Below are 16457 nucleotides of genomic sequence, written 5' to 3'. Positions count from 1 at the left end.
GTGTGTGTGTGTGTGTGTGTGTGTGTGTGTGTGTGTATGTGTGTGTGTGTGTGTGTGTGTTTTATTCCCAGAAGTAGTTTAGGATCTTTAGTCTGGAGGTAGGGGTGTGCAAGTGCCTTTTGTTTTTCCATATTCAGTCATTTCTCTTTTTTTAAAGAATATTTACTTAATTTTATTTATTATTATTATTATTTAATTTGTTATAGGGCATGTGCACTCAGCAGAGAGAGACACAGAGAGATGAGAAGTGAGAAAGCAAGCCACCAGGTCTAGGACTTGAACCACAGTAAGCCATGTGGGAGTCTAACACCTTCACCACCACATAACCTGCTGGCCCCTGTAATTGCTCTTTTATAGTGAGACAGCACATGCTCTTCTTGAGCTCTTTTTATTGTCTTCAGGTAATTTCTTTTCATGGAAGGACACAATGAGGAGAAAGGGCTACTCTCTAAGCCTTGAAGAGTCAATGTGCTTAGCTGTCCTGGTCAGCAGTGAATCTTACAGAATGGTGTGCCATGTAGAGAGATCACCTCCTCTTGTGGTCCCCACTGGTTTTCCTTGTGGCCTTCTGCCTAGTTTCTGCACTTTCCTGATCAGTCGATTAGATTCATCCCTAGTCTGAGCCAGCTACTAGTGCCACTCTCAGTTCTGTTCCTTACTCTAGCTATGCTTGTGAAGAATATGCCACCACTGTGCCTCTCCTCAGAGCTTCCCCAGATTCTCTTCAGGGGCCATCCACAACCCAGCTCAAGGAAAACCTTTTGTTTCCAGTCATAGTTTCAAAGATGTGTTTTCTCTTATTAATGTGTGACTGTTCAGGTCTTTGAGGTCCTCAGATTTCAGAGAAATCTTTTAGCAGAAATATATTTGGAAATATGAGTGAATGGTCTTGTTCAAGGTTTACTATATCAGATGAACTGTACCCTCATTTGACTTTCAAAGACTTAATCAAACCCTGTGTTCTCTTCGGCTCGTATCTATTGTTTGGATCTTGTGTGCCAGCCTTATTTCAGAGACTCAGAGCCACAACGAATGTTGCAATGCCTCTTTATGTATGTGCTTCTTTCTTTGCAGTGTCCATTTGTACTATTTGTTTCCTAGTCTGGAAGAAGGAGGATTAGCAACCTACCGGACTGCCATTGTTCAGAATCAGCACCTTGCCATGCTAGCAAAGGTATATCGAATATCTGAAGCATTTGTAGTTAAGTCTGGCATTTTATTCCTCAGCTCTTGCATAATTTTGCATGTGAATGAGTAATTCTAAAGAGTATAGTAAGGGTGTGATATTTTATAGACCAGAACGTATTTTTTGTTTGGGTTTTAAGGATTCAGCCTTATTAGTTCTGTTACCTTTGTGAGTTTCACCAGCAGCTAATGAACTCCACAATGAGGTAACTTGAAAACAAATGAGAAAAAATTTGACAGATGTACGTAAACATAGTTAAATGTTTGGGGAAAAGGAACATGGGAACAAAGCAAAAGAAATAAAGTATTTTGTATTTTCCCTTCGTGCGATATTTCTGTATTACAATTTATGTTTTTAATTTGTGTTAACAAGTAGAATTTTAGCTTTGAACAAAATATAACAGACTATTTACATCCATAGGGGTACTTTATAGGTCTTTGAGAATCCCCGTAATTATACATCCCATTAATTAAGAGTTATGATTTAGACTACCCAGCTGGCCTCATTGACTTAGCTGAGTGACTGACAGAATATTTTCTTATTCAGGTTTGTTCTAGGCATTTTACTTACGTGATCTGATTTGATGTTTCCATCTCTGTGCAGTGTCTTTTTATGGTAAATCCTGACAGATAAGATCCTGAGCATGTGTATTAACCTCTCAGGGTTCCTGGCCACTATGTACTCTTATGAACATAGTGACAATAGGTCAATTGTTCTCTTCTTCAAATCTCTACCTCCTCATCTTAAAATGGAAATGGCATAGCACCTACCACACGGGCTAGTTGTGAGAATAAAATAAGATTATCAGTATTTTTTTTTTTTTTGCTATAGGGCACATGCACTCGCCAGAAAGAAAAAGAGACAGAAAGTGAGAAATCACCCCCCCCCCAGGGGCATGGGCATGCCACAATCCCTTCTCCTCCATTCTCCTCTCGGGATCTTGGGCACGCACTCATACCTGCCTGGCATAAGTTTAAGCCACCAGGTCCGGGACTCGGACCATGGTCAACTACATGGGAGTCCAGCGACATAGCCATTATACTAACCGCTGGTCCCATAGGATTATCATTTTTAATGATTCTGTTCATAAAGTGCTTGGCACTATAGTTCATAGTAATCACACAAACATTTGTAGGAGCTAGTTATTTTTATTGGTGCTGTTCTTATAAGAAAGGTAGACCTTTGGGTTTATTAAATAGCATCAGTAGATAGAAGTGTACCTCTTAAATCCCCAGACACAGACACTGAGAATCCACTGGGAAAGCTTTTGTGAGTTGTTCTTAATTTTTCTCCCCTTTAGAAATTTCTGTGTTTTTCCCCCCCTTGATTGTGGTGTACAAGTTGGAATTTTTAAATTGACATATAGTAGTTGTACATATTTATTGGGTACAACATGGTTTTCCATTACATGAATACACTGTATAATAATCAAAACAGTAATAAGCATACCCACCTTCTCAAACATTTATCATTACTTTTATATTGTAAACATTTGAAATCTTCTCTTCTTCTAGGTATTTTGAAATATACAATGAATTGTCACCATCTGTAGTTGCTGTACTATGCTATAGTACTCTAGAACTCATTTCACTTATCTACTTGAAATTTGTATCTGTTAACCAAATTCTCATTGTTCTTTTTGCACAGGTTTGCTTGATGGGGATCTTTTGTGATTCTTTATGAATTGTATGATTTTTTTTTCTATTTCTGTGAAGAATGTTAATTTTATTTAGATAGGGATTGTGTTGATGCTGTAGGTTGCTTAAATATATACATTTTCACAGTGTTACTTTTTCCAATCCATGAATGTGGGATGTCTTCCCATTTTCCTGTGTCTAATTTGATATCTCAGCCGATGTTTTATAGGTTTTATTGTAGAGATCTTTCACCTCTTTGGTTGAATTTATTACCTTCCCTCCCAGAATGTTTATTTTGTTGATGAGAGAGAAATGGAGAGAGAGGAATGACTGTTTGTTTTTGTTTTTGTTTTTGTTTTTGGTCTTGTTTTTTTATGAGAGGTTTTTGCTATAGGGCTCATGCACTCACCAGAAAGACAGAAAGAGACAGAGAGATAGAAAGTGAGAAATCACCCCCCAGCAGGCCATGCTGCGATGCGATCCCTTCTCTTCCATTCTCCTCTTGGGATTTTGGACATGCATGCACTCGCACCCGGCGTGAATTTAAGCCACCGAGTCTGGGACTCAAACTGCAGTCAGCTACATGGGAGTTCAGCGACATAGCCATTACACTAACCGCTGGTCCATGTTTTTTAATTTGATAATGCCAAGGCATTAATTATATTTAAAATGCAGTTAATTTAACCGATAGTTTTTGTGGTAGCAAGAATGAATTGTTTTATGTAATACCAATATCATCATTGTTACAGTGATAGACTTTGAACTAGTTTTAGTGCATTTGAGAATATAATCTGCAGTGTTTAATGAAAAACTACATACAGCAAGGTAAGCTTACTTGATTTTAGCAGCTTACAATGAATCAAATTCAACTGAGTAAAACTGTTTTAGTGTTTGATTTAATCGTCAAACTGCTTCCTGATAGTTCATATAAATGTCATTAGAAGTACATCTAATAAGGAGATTGTCACTCTCTTCCCCATTGTTTCCTTTTTAGTTTAGAGTATTAGTGAAATTACATAATTATTTTTCAGACACCTATAGAAAGGATATTCACGAAGTATGGGACATGGTTGTAACATGGAAACCAAAGCCGTTACATAACACATTGGGTGTTATCAAAAGCAGTCAGCAGTAACAGCGGTGGCTAGCTTTTCTTTTCAGAGATTTCTGTGTGATCTTTCTCTACGAGGCCCAAATCTTGACATTCCTGTGGCGCTGGAACCCACTGGTTACACCTCTGGTGATCCTTATCTTTCTTCTGTGTGGATCAGTGGTTACCATTGAGAGTGAGGGAAATTGAGGGAGAATTGCTGACTCCTTTGAGAATCTAATGAAAGCTATTAAAACTTCCAACAAATAAACATTTTAACATTTACGCAGTAGAATACCATTCTCACCTTCTTAAAAGTTCCATTAATGCCTATATGAAAATATAAGTGTAGGGGATCGGGAGAAGCTGGAAAATTCACAGCACTCTAGATTAGTTGGTTATACAAAAATATATAGCTTCCTACATACTTTCAAGCAGGGCTCCAGAGATAGCAAACAGTTGGATTTTCCCAGTGAAGCTATGAAGGAGATGAAATTTACATATTCTAGTATAAACTCTTGCACTTTGGGATCAATTTTTAAGAAAAGGTTCTCTACTGCTGAATTTGTAGTAGTTGAAGCTCTCATTTTTTTAGTGTATTTTATACTCATGGATTTCTAATAATACACAATACTCATCACAAACATGTATTACTTTTATCACCTTTGCTTTTTTCCAATATAAATAAATGTGAATGTTTAACATACACATGAAAACACGTAGAATCCTAGTATCTTTTATCTGAGAATTAATGAGACTCACATCGTCCTAGGTTGTTCTTTGATTTACGACATATTATGTTCATATTATCTTTAGTTCTAAAAGGACTGAAATTGTTTGTATATTATAATACAATAGGATAAGAAATAAATAGGTATAGAAATCACTGTATTGAGGAAATACGGGTAAATTAGTAAATGAAGCCATGCACTGATGTATTTATTCATAAGTCTTATGGGCCACAAATTTGGCTCTAAACAGTTTTGAGGCCAAATCAAAAAAGTAATGTAATTCACTACAAAATATACCTAGAACCCTTAAGGTAAATCCAGTTCATTGTTCAGTAGGTCTTAGTCTACAGAGATATGAGTGTGGAAGGCTCCTAAAGGGCATGTAAGTACAAGAATATAGGATCTCCAGGACCAGCAGTTAGAGTAATGGCTATGTCGCTGGACTCCCATGTAGTTGACCGTGGTTCGAGTCCCAGACCCAGTGGCTTAAACTCACGCTGGGCACGTGTGCGTGCATGCCTGAGATCCCGGGAGGAGAATGGAGGAGAAGGGATTACGGCGTGGCCATCCCCCCTGGGGGGTGATTTCTTGCTTTCTATCTCTCTGTCTCTCTCTGTCTGTCTGGTGAGCGCATGCGCCCTATAGCAAAAACCTCTCCAAAAAAAAAAAGAATATGTTTTTGTTTTTGGTCTTGTTTTTTTATGAGAGGTTTTTGCTATAGGGCTCATGCACTCACCAGAAAGACAGAAAGAGACAGAGAGATAGAAAGTGAGAAATCACCCCCCAGCAGGGATGGCCATGCTGCGATCCCTTCTCTTCCATTCTCCTCTTGGGATTTTGGACATGCATGCACTCGCACCCGGCGTGAATTTAAGCCACCGAGTCTGGGACTCAAACTGCAGTCAGCTACATGGGAGTTCAGCGACATAGCCATTACACTAACCGCTGGTCCATGTTTTTTAATTTGATAATGCCAAGGCATTAATTATATTTAAAATGCAGTTAATTTAACCGATAGTTTTTGTGGTAGCAAGAATGAATTGTTTTATGTAATACCAATATCATCATTGTTACAGTGATAGACTTTGAACTAGTTTTAGTGCATTTGAGAATATAAACGGCAGTGTTTAATGAAAAACTACATACAGCAAGGTAAGCTTACTTGATTTTAGCAGCTTACAATGAATCAAATTCAACTGAGTAAAACTGTTTTAGTGTTTGATTTAATCGTCAAACTGCTTCCTGATAGTTCATATAAATGTCATTAGAAGTACATCTAATAAGGAGATTGTCACTCTCTTCCCCATTGTTTCCTTTTTAGTTTAGAGTATTAGTGAAATTACATAATTATTTTTCAGACACCTATAGAAAGGATATTCACGAAGTATGGGACATGGTTGTAACATGGAAACCAAAGCCGTTACATAACACATTGGGTGTTATCAAAAGCAGTCAGCAGTAACAGCGGTGGCTAGCTTTTCTTTTCAGAGATTTCTGTGTGATCTTTCTCTACGAGGCCCAAATCTTGACATTCCTGTGGCGCTGGAACCCACTGGTTACACCTCTGGTGATCCTTATCTTTCTTCTGTGTGGATCAGTGGTTACCATTGAGAGTGAGGGAAATTGAGGGAGAATTGCTGACTCCTTTGAGAATCTAATGAAAGCTATTAAAACTTCCAACAAATAAACATTTTAACATTTACGCAGTAGAATACCATTCTCACCTTCTTAAAAGTTCCATTAATGCCTATATGAAAATATAAGTGTAGGGGATCGGGAGAAGCTGGAAAATTCACAGCACTCTAGATTAGTTGGTTATACAAAAATATATAGCTTCCTACATACTTTCAAGCAGGGCTCCAGAGATAGCAAACAGTTGGATTTTCCCAGTGAAGCTATGAAGGAGATGAAATTTACATATTCTAGTATAAACTCTTGCACTTTGGGATCAATTTTTAAGAAAAGGTTCTCTACTGCTGAATTTGTAGTAGTTGAAGCTCTCATTTTTTTAGTGTATTTTATACTCATGGATTTCTAATAATACACAGTACTCATCACAAACATGTATTACTTTTATCACCTTTGCTTTTTTCCAATATAAATAAATGTGAATGTTTAACATACACATGAAAACACGTAGAATCCTAGTATCTTTTATCTGAGAATTAATGAGACTCACATCGTCCTAGGTTGTTCTTTGATTTACGACATATTATGTTCATATTATCTTTAGTTCTAAAAGGACTGAAATTGTTTGTATATTATAATACAATAGGATAAGAAATAAATAGGTATAGAAATCACTGTATTGAGGAAATACGGGTAAATTAGTAAATGAAGCCATGCACTGATGTATTTATTCATAAGTCTTATGGGCCACAAATTTGGCTCTAAACAGTTTTGAGGCCAAATCAAAAAAGTAATGTAATTCACTACAAAATATACCTAGAACCCTTAAGGTAAATCCAGTTCATTGTTCAGTAGGTCTTAGTCTACAGAGATATGAGTGTGGAAGGCTCCTAAAGGGCATGTAAGTACAAGAATATAGGATCTCCAGGACCAGCAGTTAGAGTAATGGCTATGTCGCTGGACTCCCATGTAGTTGACCGTGGTTCGAGTCCCAGACCCAGTGGCTTAAACTCACGCTGGGCACGTGTGCGTGCATGCCTGAGATCCCGGGAGGAGAATGGAGGAGAAGGGATTACGGCGTGGCCATCCCCCCTGGGGGGTGATTTCTTGCTTTCTATCTCTCTGTCTCTCTCTGTCTGTCTGGTGAGCGCATGCGCCCTATAGCAAAAACCTCTCCAAAAAAAAAAAGAATATAGGACCTCCCAAATTTTTACCAAATTAAAAACAAAAATAGATTTAGAGGTATATGTCAGTTTGAAGTCTTCTGAGGGTTCCCATTTACTCTATCACATGGAATTCTGTTTTGCCTGGTTCAGATATCATCAGTACTGTCACCGTGGAATCAGAGAGAAATCTGACTTTCAGAATTTTAGGCTAGGTTTGTGTCTTTCTTCCTTGACATTTTGCATGAACCCAGGGGTCCACAGTGTTACAGCAGCCTTATTCTAGCCTGGGCTAGCACCAGTTCTGAACCTGGAACTGCAGAGCTCAGATCTGGTTAATTCTGAACCCTACTTGGACTATTGGACTTTTTAGACCTCTGAAAAACAAATGAGTTAGAATTAAACTATGTATAGGACTCTTAATGATTGATAGACTAAGGTCTATTAGTATACTAATATACGTCTACAGATTAGTAACTATCTCTGTCTCTCCCCCAGGAAATGGTGAGTTAATTATAGGTAGGATTTTAGCAAACTCTTTCTTATTCTTTGTCATTTTGAATTTTGTAGAAACTTGAACTGGATCGATTTATGCTATACGCTCATGGGCCTGACCTTTGTAGAGAATCGGACCTTCGACATGCAATGGCTAATTGTTTTGAAGCATTAATAGGTAATTTCTCTCTTTCATTTTTATTCTAGTTTTAAAAACACTTTTTATTTATTCAGTTTTTCCATGAGCAAGAGAGAAGGAAATAGGACCTCAATGCCTCCATCCATCCCCTAGCCCCAGCCAGCCCTGGATCCTGGGCAGCTGTGTGCCTAGTCTACTTAAGGAGGTTTCTGGATGTAAGCCAGTAACCTTCCTATGTGGTCAGCCTCACAGAAAATCGTGTCTTACTACTGTGCCACCCTTAATTTTCAGCCCTTAATTTCTTTTTGTAGCTTACTTTTGTATGTCTGAAGAGCACATAAAATTCAGTGTGAAAACCTGGGCCAGAATTACTTGTTCCCGAAGCATGTGAGGTTCCTGGTACAACACCCACCACCTATTATAGTTATTTTAGTTACTGTAGAGCAGTCATGCTTTCGGGTTTTTGCATTTATGCTTGAGTTATGCTTGAGTTGGTGTCTGATGTCATGTAGATGATTAATAAGTATTTGCTGCATTGAAGTGAATTAATATGGAAACGGATTACTTTGCAGATTTTGATTTAGGAGCACATGCGTAAACAAACACAAACTTGGTTTCTGGAGAGGCCTCAGTATTGTTTTTGACCACATTTGGAAATAGTCACAAAATTTTCTGCTGTAAGCATCTTGAGAACACTGCATTTTTTAGAATTCCAGAGCTTGAGTCTATATACAAACTATTATGTATTCACTTGAAACAAGGTGGATAGAGACACTTCACTTTGCACTTAAGCACTTGCTTGGGTTCTTTTTGACTGTAACCAGAATACAATGAGCTGTTGGTATAGGAAAGTTGTGAAGAGTTAATTAGCTGGTGATTGCAAGTATGCTTTACAGTGAAATGTTACAATTGATTGACAATCTCTTGATTTTTTTTTTTAGGTAAACGATTAAGTACCTTTTACTTTTCAAAGGCCTTTGTGCTTTCTTATCATTTTTGCCCTATTCCTTTGAAAATGAACATAAAAGCTTTCCATTATAGTTTCCTACTGATGATAGTAGCAGGAGAATGTTAATAATTAGCTACCATCTTTGCACAGCTGATATCTATTTCAAACAAACAAACAAATATATCTATATTCCGAGAACTTGCCACATGGAATTACTGTGGTCTGGACACACAGTATTTTTGACAGTTAGTGTTATCTTTGGCTCCAGAACGAGGCAGACATTTAGTTCCCTGTTTGTTGTTTATCAGATCTCTGTCTTTGGCATGTTATCTAATTTCTTTGATTCTCTTTTTTTTTCTCTTGAGAGGTTTTTACTATAGGGCGTGTGTGCTTGCCGGAAAGACAGAGACAGACAGAAAGATAGAAAGCGAGAAATCACCGACCAGGGGGGATAGCCATGCCGCAATCCCTTCTCCTCCATTCTCCTCACGGGATCTTGGGCATGCATGCACACATGCCCGGCATGAGTTTAAGCCACTGGTTCTGGGACTGCGGTCGGCTACATAGGAGTTCAGCGACATAGTCATTACGTTAACTGCTGGTCCCAATTTCTTTGATTCTCAGCTTCCCAATCTGCAAGTTGCAAATATCAATAGAATCACTTACCTAGCAGGCTTGTTAGGTATCCAATCCTGGCAGCATCTAATCTAAAGAACTAAGTTCCACCTCCTTAGTCCTCTCCCAAATCACCTAAAATGAGTCTAAGTCCTGTAAGTCTTTCTGATGCCTTTGTACTAGGGCTTCCCATGGTGGGTGAAGTTAAGAATGTGGAAATGCTGGCCTGGCTCCATACCCCAGTGGTTAATGCACGGTGCATTGGGAGCTGGATTCCACAAGGCCAAATGTGGTGGTTCAAGTCCCAGACCTCAGCATCTTGAAAAACACTCTAGGCTTGTGTGAGTGCATGCCCAAAATCATGATGGAATGGAGGAAAAAGGACTATGGCATGATCACACCCCATTGAAGAGTACTTTCTCTCCCTCTCTCTCTTTCTCTCCTTCTTTCTTGTTCCTCTCTCTGGTGAGTACATGTACCCTCCGGGAGTTAAAGAAAAAATGTGAAAATGCTTTGTATGGTTCCCAGGGCATAGGAGGCCCCCAAACCCTAATTATTACCACTACTATTACTATTACTACAACAACAGTCAATAAATAATAAATGTATTTAGTTATCAAAGCCTTGGTGACTAAGTGCCTTAACATTTTATATGGAAAACTAGCCTATCTGAAGACAGGTATAAACATTTCAAGAAAATATGACTGTTGTACTCTGGACTTATTTAATATCCAATTTAAGCAGTTACCATAGTACTTACTGGTTATAGTTCATGCTAAATGTGTGCATGGTGATTAATCATTCTAAATTAGAGGCACTGGCTACTCTGATTTTTGTTTGCAAAAAAATTTCATTTGTCTAAACTCAGGATTTTTCTATATGGTTTTTTCCCCTTAGATACTTTCATATATTTGATCTGAAACATAAGCTATAAATACAGAACGTAAACTCATGCCAGGCACGTGTGCATGCATGCACATTCTTTAGTGAAGTCAAATAGGTGTGTATTGTTTCCTTAGTAAGGTTTGTACCTACACTCTTCATAATAGTTTCTATTTGGTCTCTTTTACTTACAGGATTAGATTTAGATTTTTAGTAAATAGAATTTTGAAAAAAAGTTTTCTTAATTTAAAATAGGGAATGTGTTTTTGTCAGAGAGAAACGGAGGGAAGGGCTGGGGGTGAAAAAAGCCCTGACCTAGGGAGTCTCACTGCCATTCTCCATTCTTCTCTTGGGACTCGCCAGGATGATAAAACACCCTCCAGGGAGGATGGTCGTGTGTTCTCCTTCATCTTCCTTTTGTGATTTTGGGCATGCCCATGCCCCTGGCATGTTTTTCAAGCTGCCAGGTCTGGGGCTCGAACCTTGCAGTCAGTCATGTAAGATCTAGCTGTCTTAACCAGTAATACCACTGGATGGCCCGTAAATTGAATTTTGTACTTCAGTCTAATTTATAGTACAAAATATAGCTAAAAGAAGGACAGTGTTACCTTTAAAATACTGTAATTTCTTCTGAACTTGTCATTTTTTTCTGTGAATGGTTTTTGGCTTGCTTTCTTGCTTTTTATAGAGATATGTAATTTTCTCTGCATATTAATGCAGCCTTCCTTTTGGCATTCACTTCCTTTTATCTAGGAGCTGTTTACTTGGAGGGAAGCCTGGAGGAAGCCAAGCAGCTATTTGGACGCTTACTCTTTAATGATCCGGTATTTATCTGACTCATTTGATTTTTCTCAGTTATGTATCATTATGGAAGATTTGATTTCAATTGGTCTTTGTATTTTGGTGAGACTGTAGGAGAGAGGAAATACCCAAATCTACTAGAGATGATATATATCAAGTACATTAAAATAGCATATTCAATTCTTAAAAATGGGAGGGTTCTGTGGGCATCTGTAAGGTTATCTTTCATCTGAACTCTGTTTCCTTATGGTCACTTGTCAGCTAAATAAGAATGGAAACACAATAGGACTTTGCTTCATCTCAAAGTATCCTGAAGTTAATTACTATTTTTATGTTTTAGACTCATTGATACCTACCCCATGCAGGCTTAGTGGAAGCTACTGTTTCTTTAATTTTTTGCTTATGATTTGTTTTTATGTAAATTATGTAGACCAGATAAATGTGCAGTTATTTTAGAAAGTCAGTTCATAGGGATTTTCTGGTAGGGCTATGAATAAAGAGTGTGGAAGTACTTTTTTTAAAAAAGGCAAATTATAGTTTAAGGAAAAAAATGATAGATTCTAAAATAGTTTCTATTATTACTAAAGTATTAAGCTATTACTATTGCCAGAGATACCTTTTTAATCTTGCACGTAATAGAACATGCTGGATGCTTTTTGTACCCAAACAAGTCAATTTAACATTTAAAGGGAGAGGCAACTCTGTATTCCAAATTGAAATGTCATCATAATTGAATGAAATAGCCCTCACAGAGCCATAAAGAACACAGGAAGTCAGTGTTTTAAGCCTTTGTGAAACCTTCAGCTTAAGTGGCTGTCAGATGTTATTACCATATTACTTTGGGTAGTTTTTAAAAAAAGAGAATCAATAGTTTTGAAAAATGTGACCTGGACTATGTTCGTATCTGTGAATTTTATTTTTTTTTACTTGTTTTTCAAGAGCTATGTGATGATTTTTGTGTGTGTGTGAATTTCCTTCTGATGGGAACATTATCTACAGATGTCCCATGTTCCCCATTCTGTCCTGCACATACAAGCAAGTGTGCATCTTGATCTGTGTCTGTAGCACATGGCATGTATTTTAAGACACTTTTTCACATCTTAAAATGCCTTTGTTCTGGCCTTTTTCTTTCATTGGCAATTCCGGCAACCTCTTTCCTATTTCCTCCTTCTACTTTCACGGGATGCCGTGTCCCCTTCTTAGCCCTTACATTTCTTTCCCCCAACTCCCACCTATCCCTGCCCCCTTCTCTCATCTCACCAGTACCCGCCATCCACCCTGCGCTTCTGTTTTCCTGAATTACTTCTTGTGTTCTTAATTGCCTCAGTTTGTATTTAGATTCTTTTTTTCTCTTTAAACTGCTTCTCTCCCATTTGTCTACTTAGCAAGCTTATCTTCTATTTCCAGGACCCAGTGCAGTGCTGGCACGTGTAGTATTCAGTAAATATTTGTGAAAAGAATGAAATGAATAAACAACTTAAAAAACAGAGCCTGAACCTTATTTAACAAATAGGACAACTGAGATTCAAAATGTGTTTTTGTGTGCCTTTTATGAACCTGAACAGGGCTTAACAATGCATGGGCTTCCCACTTGGGCATTTTCAAGTATGCTGACTTGGAAGTTCCAACTCGTTTGACACCTTCATATTGGTTTTCATCTGTTAGTTGTAGTAGTGAGGGTCAATTAGTGAACCATTGCACTCTCTTTTGCGTGATGGTATGTATTATGGAAGCCTAGTTAGTCAAAGACACCAAAGACTAACTGTAGGCTCGCTAGATGAGGTTGGTTGATGGTGTGCTGGGGGTGGGAGGCTCAGAAATCAAGGGAGAGGTAGGAAGCATCCTTTGTGAATTCTGGGCTGCTGCTGAATGATTCTGAGGAGGCTACTGGGTGGCTTGCCTTGTCTGAGGCTGGATTAGGAGAAGCATGGGATTGGTCTGGGATTGGGTGCCGTTATGAGGCAAGGACATTTTAGCAATCCGGTGTCCCCAGCCATTGGTATTTAGTGATAAGACATAGCAGCAGATCAAGGGCAGTTGTGGCAGGAAAGCAGGAGACACTTGGGGGCCCTGTGGCCTTGACGACTGCTGCAAGACCTTACAGGAAACATTGTTCCCTGTTCCTTCTGCTGCTGCCTTCATCTGCTGTTCTCTGAGCCTGTGAACTGCTGGGCTGGTCTGTCTTTTCACCCGTGACTGATTGTTAACTCTTTTGGCCCCAGACTGTTTTGCTGGTCCCACGGTGTACCCTTTGTGTAGCCCTTCATGGCTTAGCCAGTGCGTTTAGATTCCGCACTTCCTTTTGGCTGTCCCAGTGGCCCTCTTAGAACAGAAAAGTGTTTGTGTATAATTTTTCCTGTTCTGCCTCCACCCATCTCTTCCCAGCATCTCGACCTAGACCTTTTCCTGGAACTTCAGAAATTGGGAAGAGCATCTTCTCGAATTGTATCTGGGCATCTTCATATGAGCGTTCCCCAGACACCGTATTTCAACATCCTTAGTATTGAACCTACCACCTTTACCCTGCATACAGGTTTCTCCTTTATTTTTTATTTTCATCTTCTGAATCAGAACTCTTAGGATCCTTTTTTGTCCCTAAACTTTCTTCTTCTGTCTGTTCAATTGCAAAATCCTCTCTCTCCCGACCCTAATGTCTCTCAAATTGGTTCACCCTAGGCCATCCTACTTCTTTCATTTCTGTCCTCCCCGTCTCTCACCTGCGCTGTTTATTGGCTGTCATTCCACACTGCTCCAGTCCATCATTCATACCTTTAATGTTGTCATTTTTTTTTTTAATGCACCAATTTGGTTGTGGCCTTTCCTGCTTAAAATCTTTGGTTACTGCTTACCAAAATCTATACTACACAACATACTGTGCAATAGTTTTTCATAGTCTGACTCTCATCTGCCCTTTCTGTCTCTATTCTGTTTATTCCCTCTATGCCACTTACTAGAAATGACCTTTTTGTGCGTGTATACATTGAGACATATTTGTGATTCACGGTGCCCTGCTTTTGATTTTTACCTTCTGTGGATTTGCTGAAATTTTTGTGTTCTTTGAGATACATCTGAAGAGTCACCTCCTCTTTGAAGCTTTATCTGACACCCCCAGGCAGAGTTTTCCTACACTTATCTATATATTGCTAGTATGGGGTTTAGTACAGTTTATCTAATTATATTTATTTAGTTATCTTCATTTCTACCCATGAGGCCCCTTTGAGGATAGGGATAGTGTCATTCATCATAGTAACATAATACATAATAGGTATTCAATAAAAACATATTGTAAGAACAGATTCTCGATCAGTCAGCTAACCTTTTCTAGGAGAGCAGACTGAAGGCAGAGACTTGCCTGAGGTCCTTGAACTAATAAATGGTAGCTCTGACTTCCAATCTAGATATTTTCCAGTATATTTTCTCTGACACCAAGGTGGAGCAGAATTTTACTCAGTATAGAGTAAAGGAAATGGATGCAGCTGAAATAATCAAGTTGTGAGGTGTTAATGCTGTTACACCTATGTGGGTGGCAGCAGATATCAAAAGAGAATTTATAGTATTTTTGAGTGTGAAACAAAAGAGAAAAACAAGTCAAGATGTTCCTGAGAATTCTGTGTTTTGGAGATTGGGATTGCTGAAAGAGAGAGCTGTTTACTGTAGCTGTTGATGTCATCGTCATCCACAGTAGTGTATTCTGTGGGCCAGCACTGAGTTTAATGCTTTGAGTGCATTGCTCCTTGAGGCGTGAGAGAACGGTTGAAGTGAGTCTCTAATTCTCCTGGTCTATCCTTGAGGAAATGGAGGCTTTGAGAGGTTAAGTAAATTGCCAGCATGGAGTCAGGTTTAGACCCAGGCAGCCTGTCTCCTAAGCCAGCAGCCTTCCCTCATGCTATACTCCCTGGGTTAAGGTGAAAGGTGAAAAGTTATTTGGTCATGTTGCATGTGAGGTAAAAGCTGCCCATAAGGCACTTAGCTCTATGGACTCGGACCTTAGATGAGAGCAGTGCCACAGCAGAACTGAAGACGTAATCTGAACTGAAGTAGTAGTCAAAGCAAAGAGCTCCAGTGGAGATGGAAATGGATAGGTCAGGGCAAGGGCTAAAGTTTGGTTAATATCCATGTAGCGTATAGGAGGGAAAAAGCATTGGGAGAACACAAGGACGTCTAAGAAGGGAGTGACATTCAGTGTTACACTATAGAAAATTCAGAGCAAGGCTACTGAATTGGTTAAGAGAAATCCTTTAAAATGTCTTAAAAGAACAGTTTGCTATTTAAGCATTTCTTTAATATGGGAGGAAAAATCCCTAAATATTTTATTAAGATGCAAGTTGAGGCTGGCAGGTGATATGGTGGTTGGGGCACTGAACTCCCACGTGGTTGACTGCAGTTTGAGTCCTGGACCTGGCAACTTGCTTTCTTACCTCTTTCTCTCTGGTCACATTGAAAAATTATAATGAATAAAATTAAGTAAAATAGTTCTTTAAAAATAAAAGATGCAATTTGTACAAAAATATTAGATTTTTGTATTTTGTTTTATCACCAAATTTCACAAGTGATACTGAGTATTCTTACATTACCCCCAATAAAAACTTTTAACAATATTTTTCCTTCTTTGGAAAGGTTTTTGTTGTTGTTTTTATGCCTTTCAGAAACCTAACATCACAACCAGAAAATAGATTCAGTCAGAAGCTCCCCAGAGTCTGAAACTGAACGAAAAACACTTTAATCCTGAGAAAGTTCTAATTATAACTGCCTCTAGATTTAACTCAATGGATAAAATGATGCACTAGGGTTTTCCATAAGATTCATTCATTACCATATTTCAAGTAAACATTTACAGTGACCCACACACAGTAAATGTGTAGTCTCATAGGTGTTCATAAAAGAGGTTATGAACTAGATACAGGATGTTTACCCCATCTTAAAACAACTCATATGATAATGAATAATGCCTCAAATAAAGGACGTTTGAGTTGAGTTTTAATTAGCAAAAGGCACAGGTGATGCACATTTCTGTTCATTTCTCTGATGTGATGGTGAGCTAAAAAATATGATTAAAAGAGCAACTTAATCCAGTGTATTAGGTTAAGCAAATGTGTAACTTAGTTTTAAAAGGTGTCTGACTTTTGGGGGTAGAGGTGGC

At 38.5% G+C, this 16457-nt stretch overlaps 1 protein-coding gene across 1 annotated transcript in view; it reads left to right on the top strand.

The window, feature by feature from the left end:
• The window catches only part of DROSHA (drosha ribonuclease III), a 151023-nt gene that overhangs the window by 105762 nt on the left and 28804 nt on the right, over positions 1-16457 (top strand). The window contains exons 24-25 of the mRNA XM_006148497.3: positions 8007-8109; positions 11270-11340. Coding sequence (XP_006148559.1) covers positions 8007-8109; positions 11270-11340 — 174 coding nt within the window. The remainder of the gene's footprint in view (positions 1-8006; positions 8110-11269; positions 11341-16457) is intronic.

This window comes from Tupaia chinensis, unplaced genomic scaffold, assembly GCF_000334495.1.
Source record: "Tupaia chinensis unplaced genomic scaffold, TupChi_1.0 Scaffold000237_1, whole genome shotgun sequence".
Taxonomy (NCBI): domain Eukaryota; kingdom Metazoa; phylum Chordata; class Mammalia; order Scandentia; family Tupaiidae; genus Tupaia; species Tupaia belangeri.
This window is presented reverse-complemented; position numbering and strand designations above follow the sequence as displayed.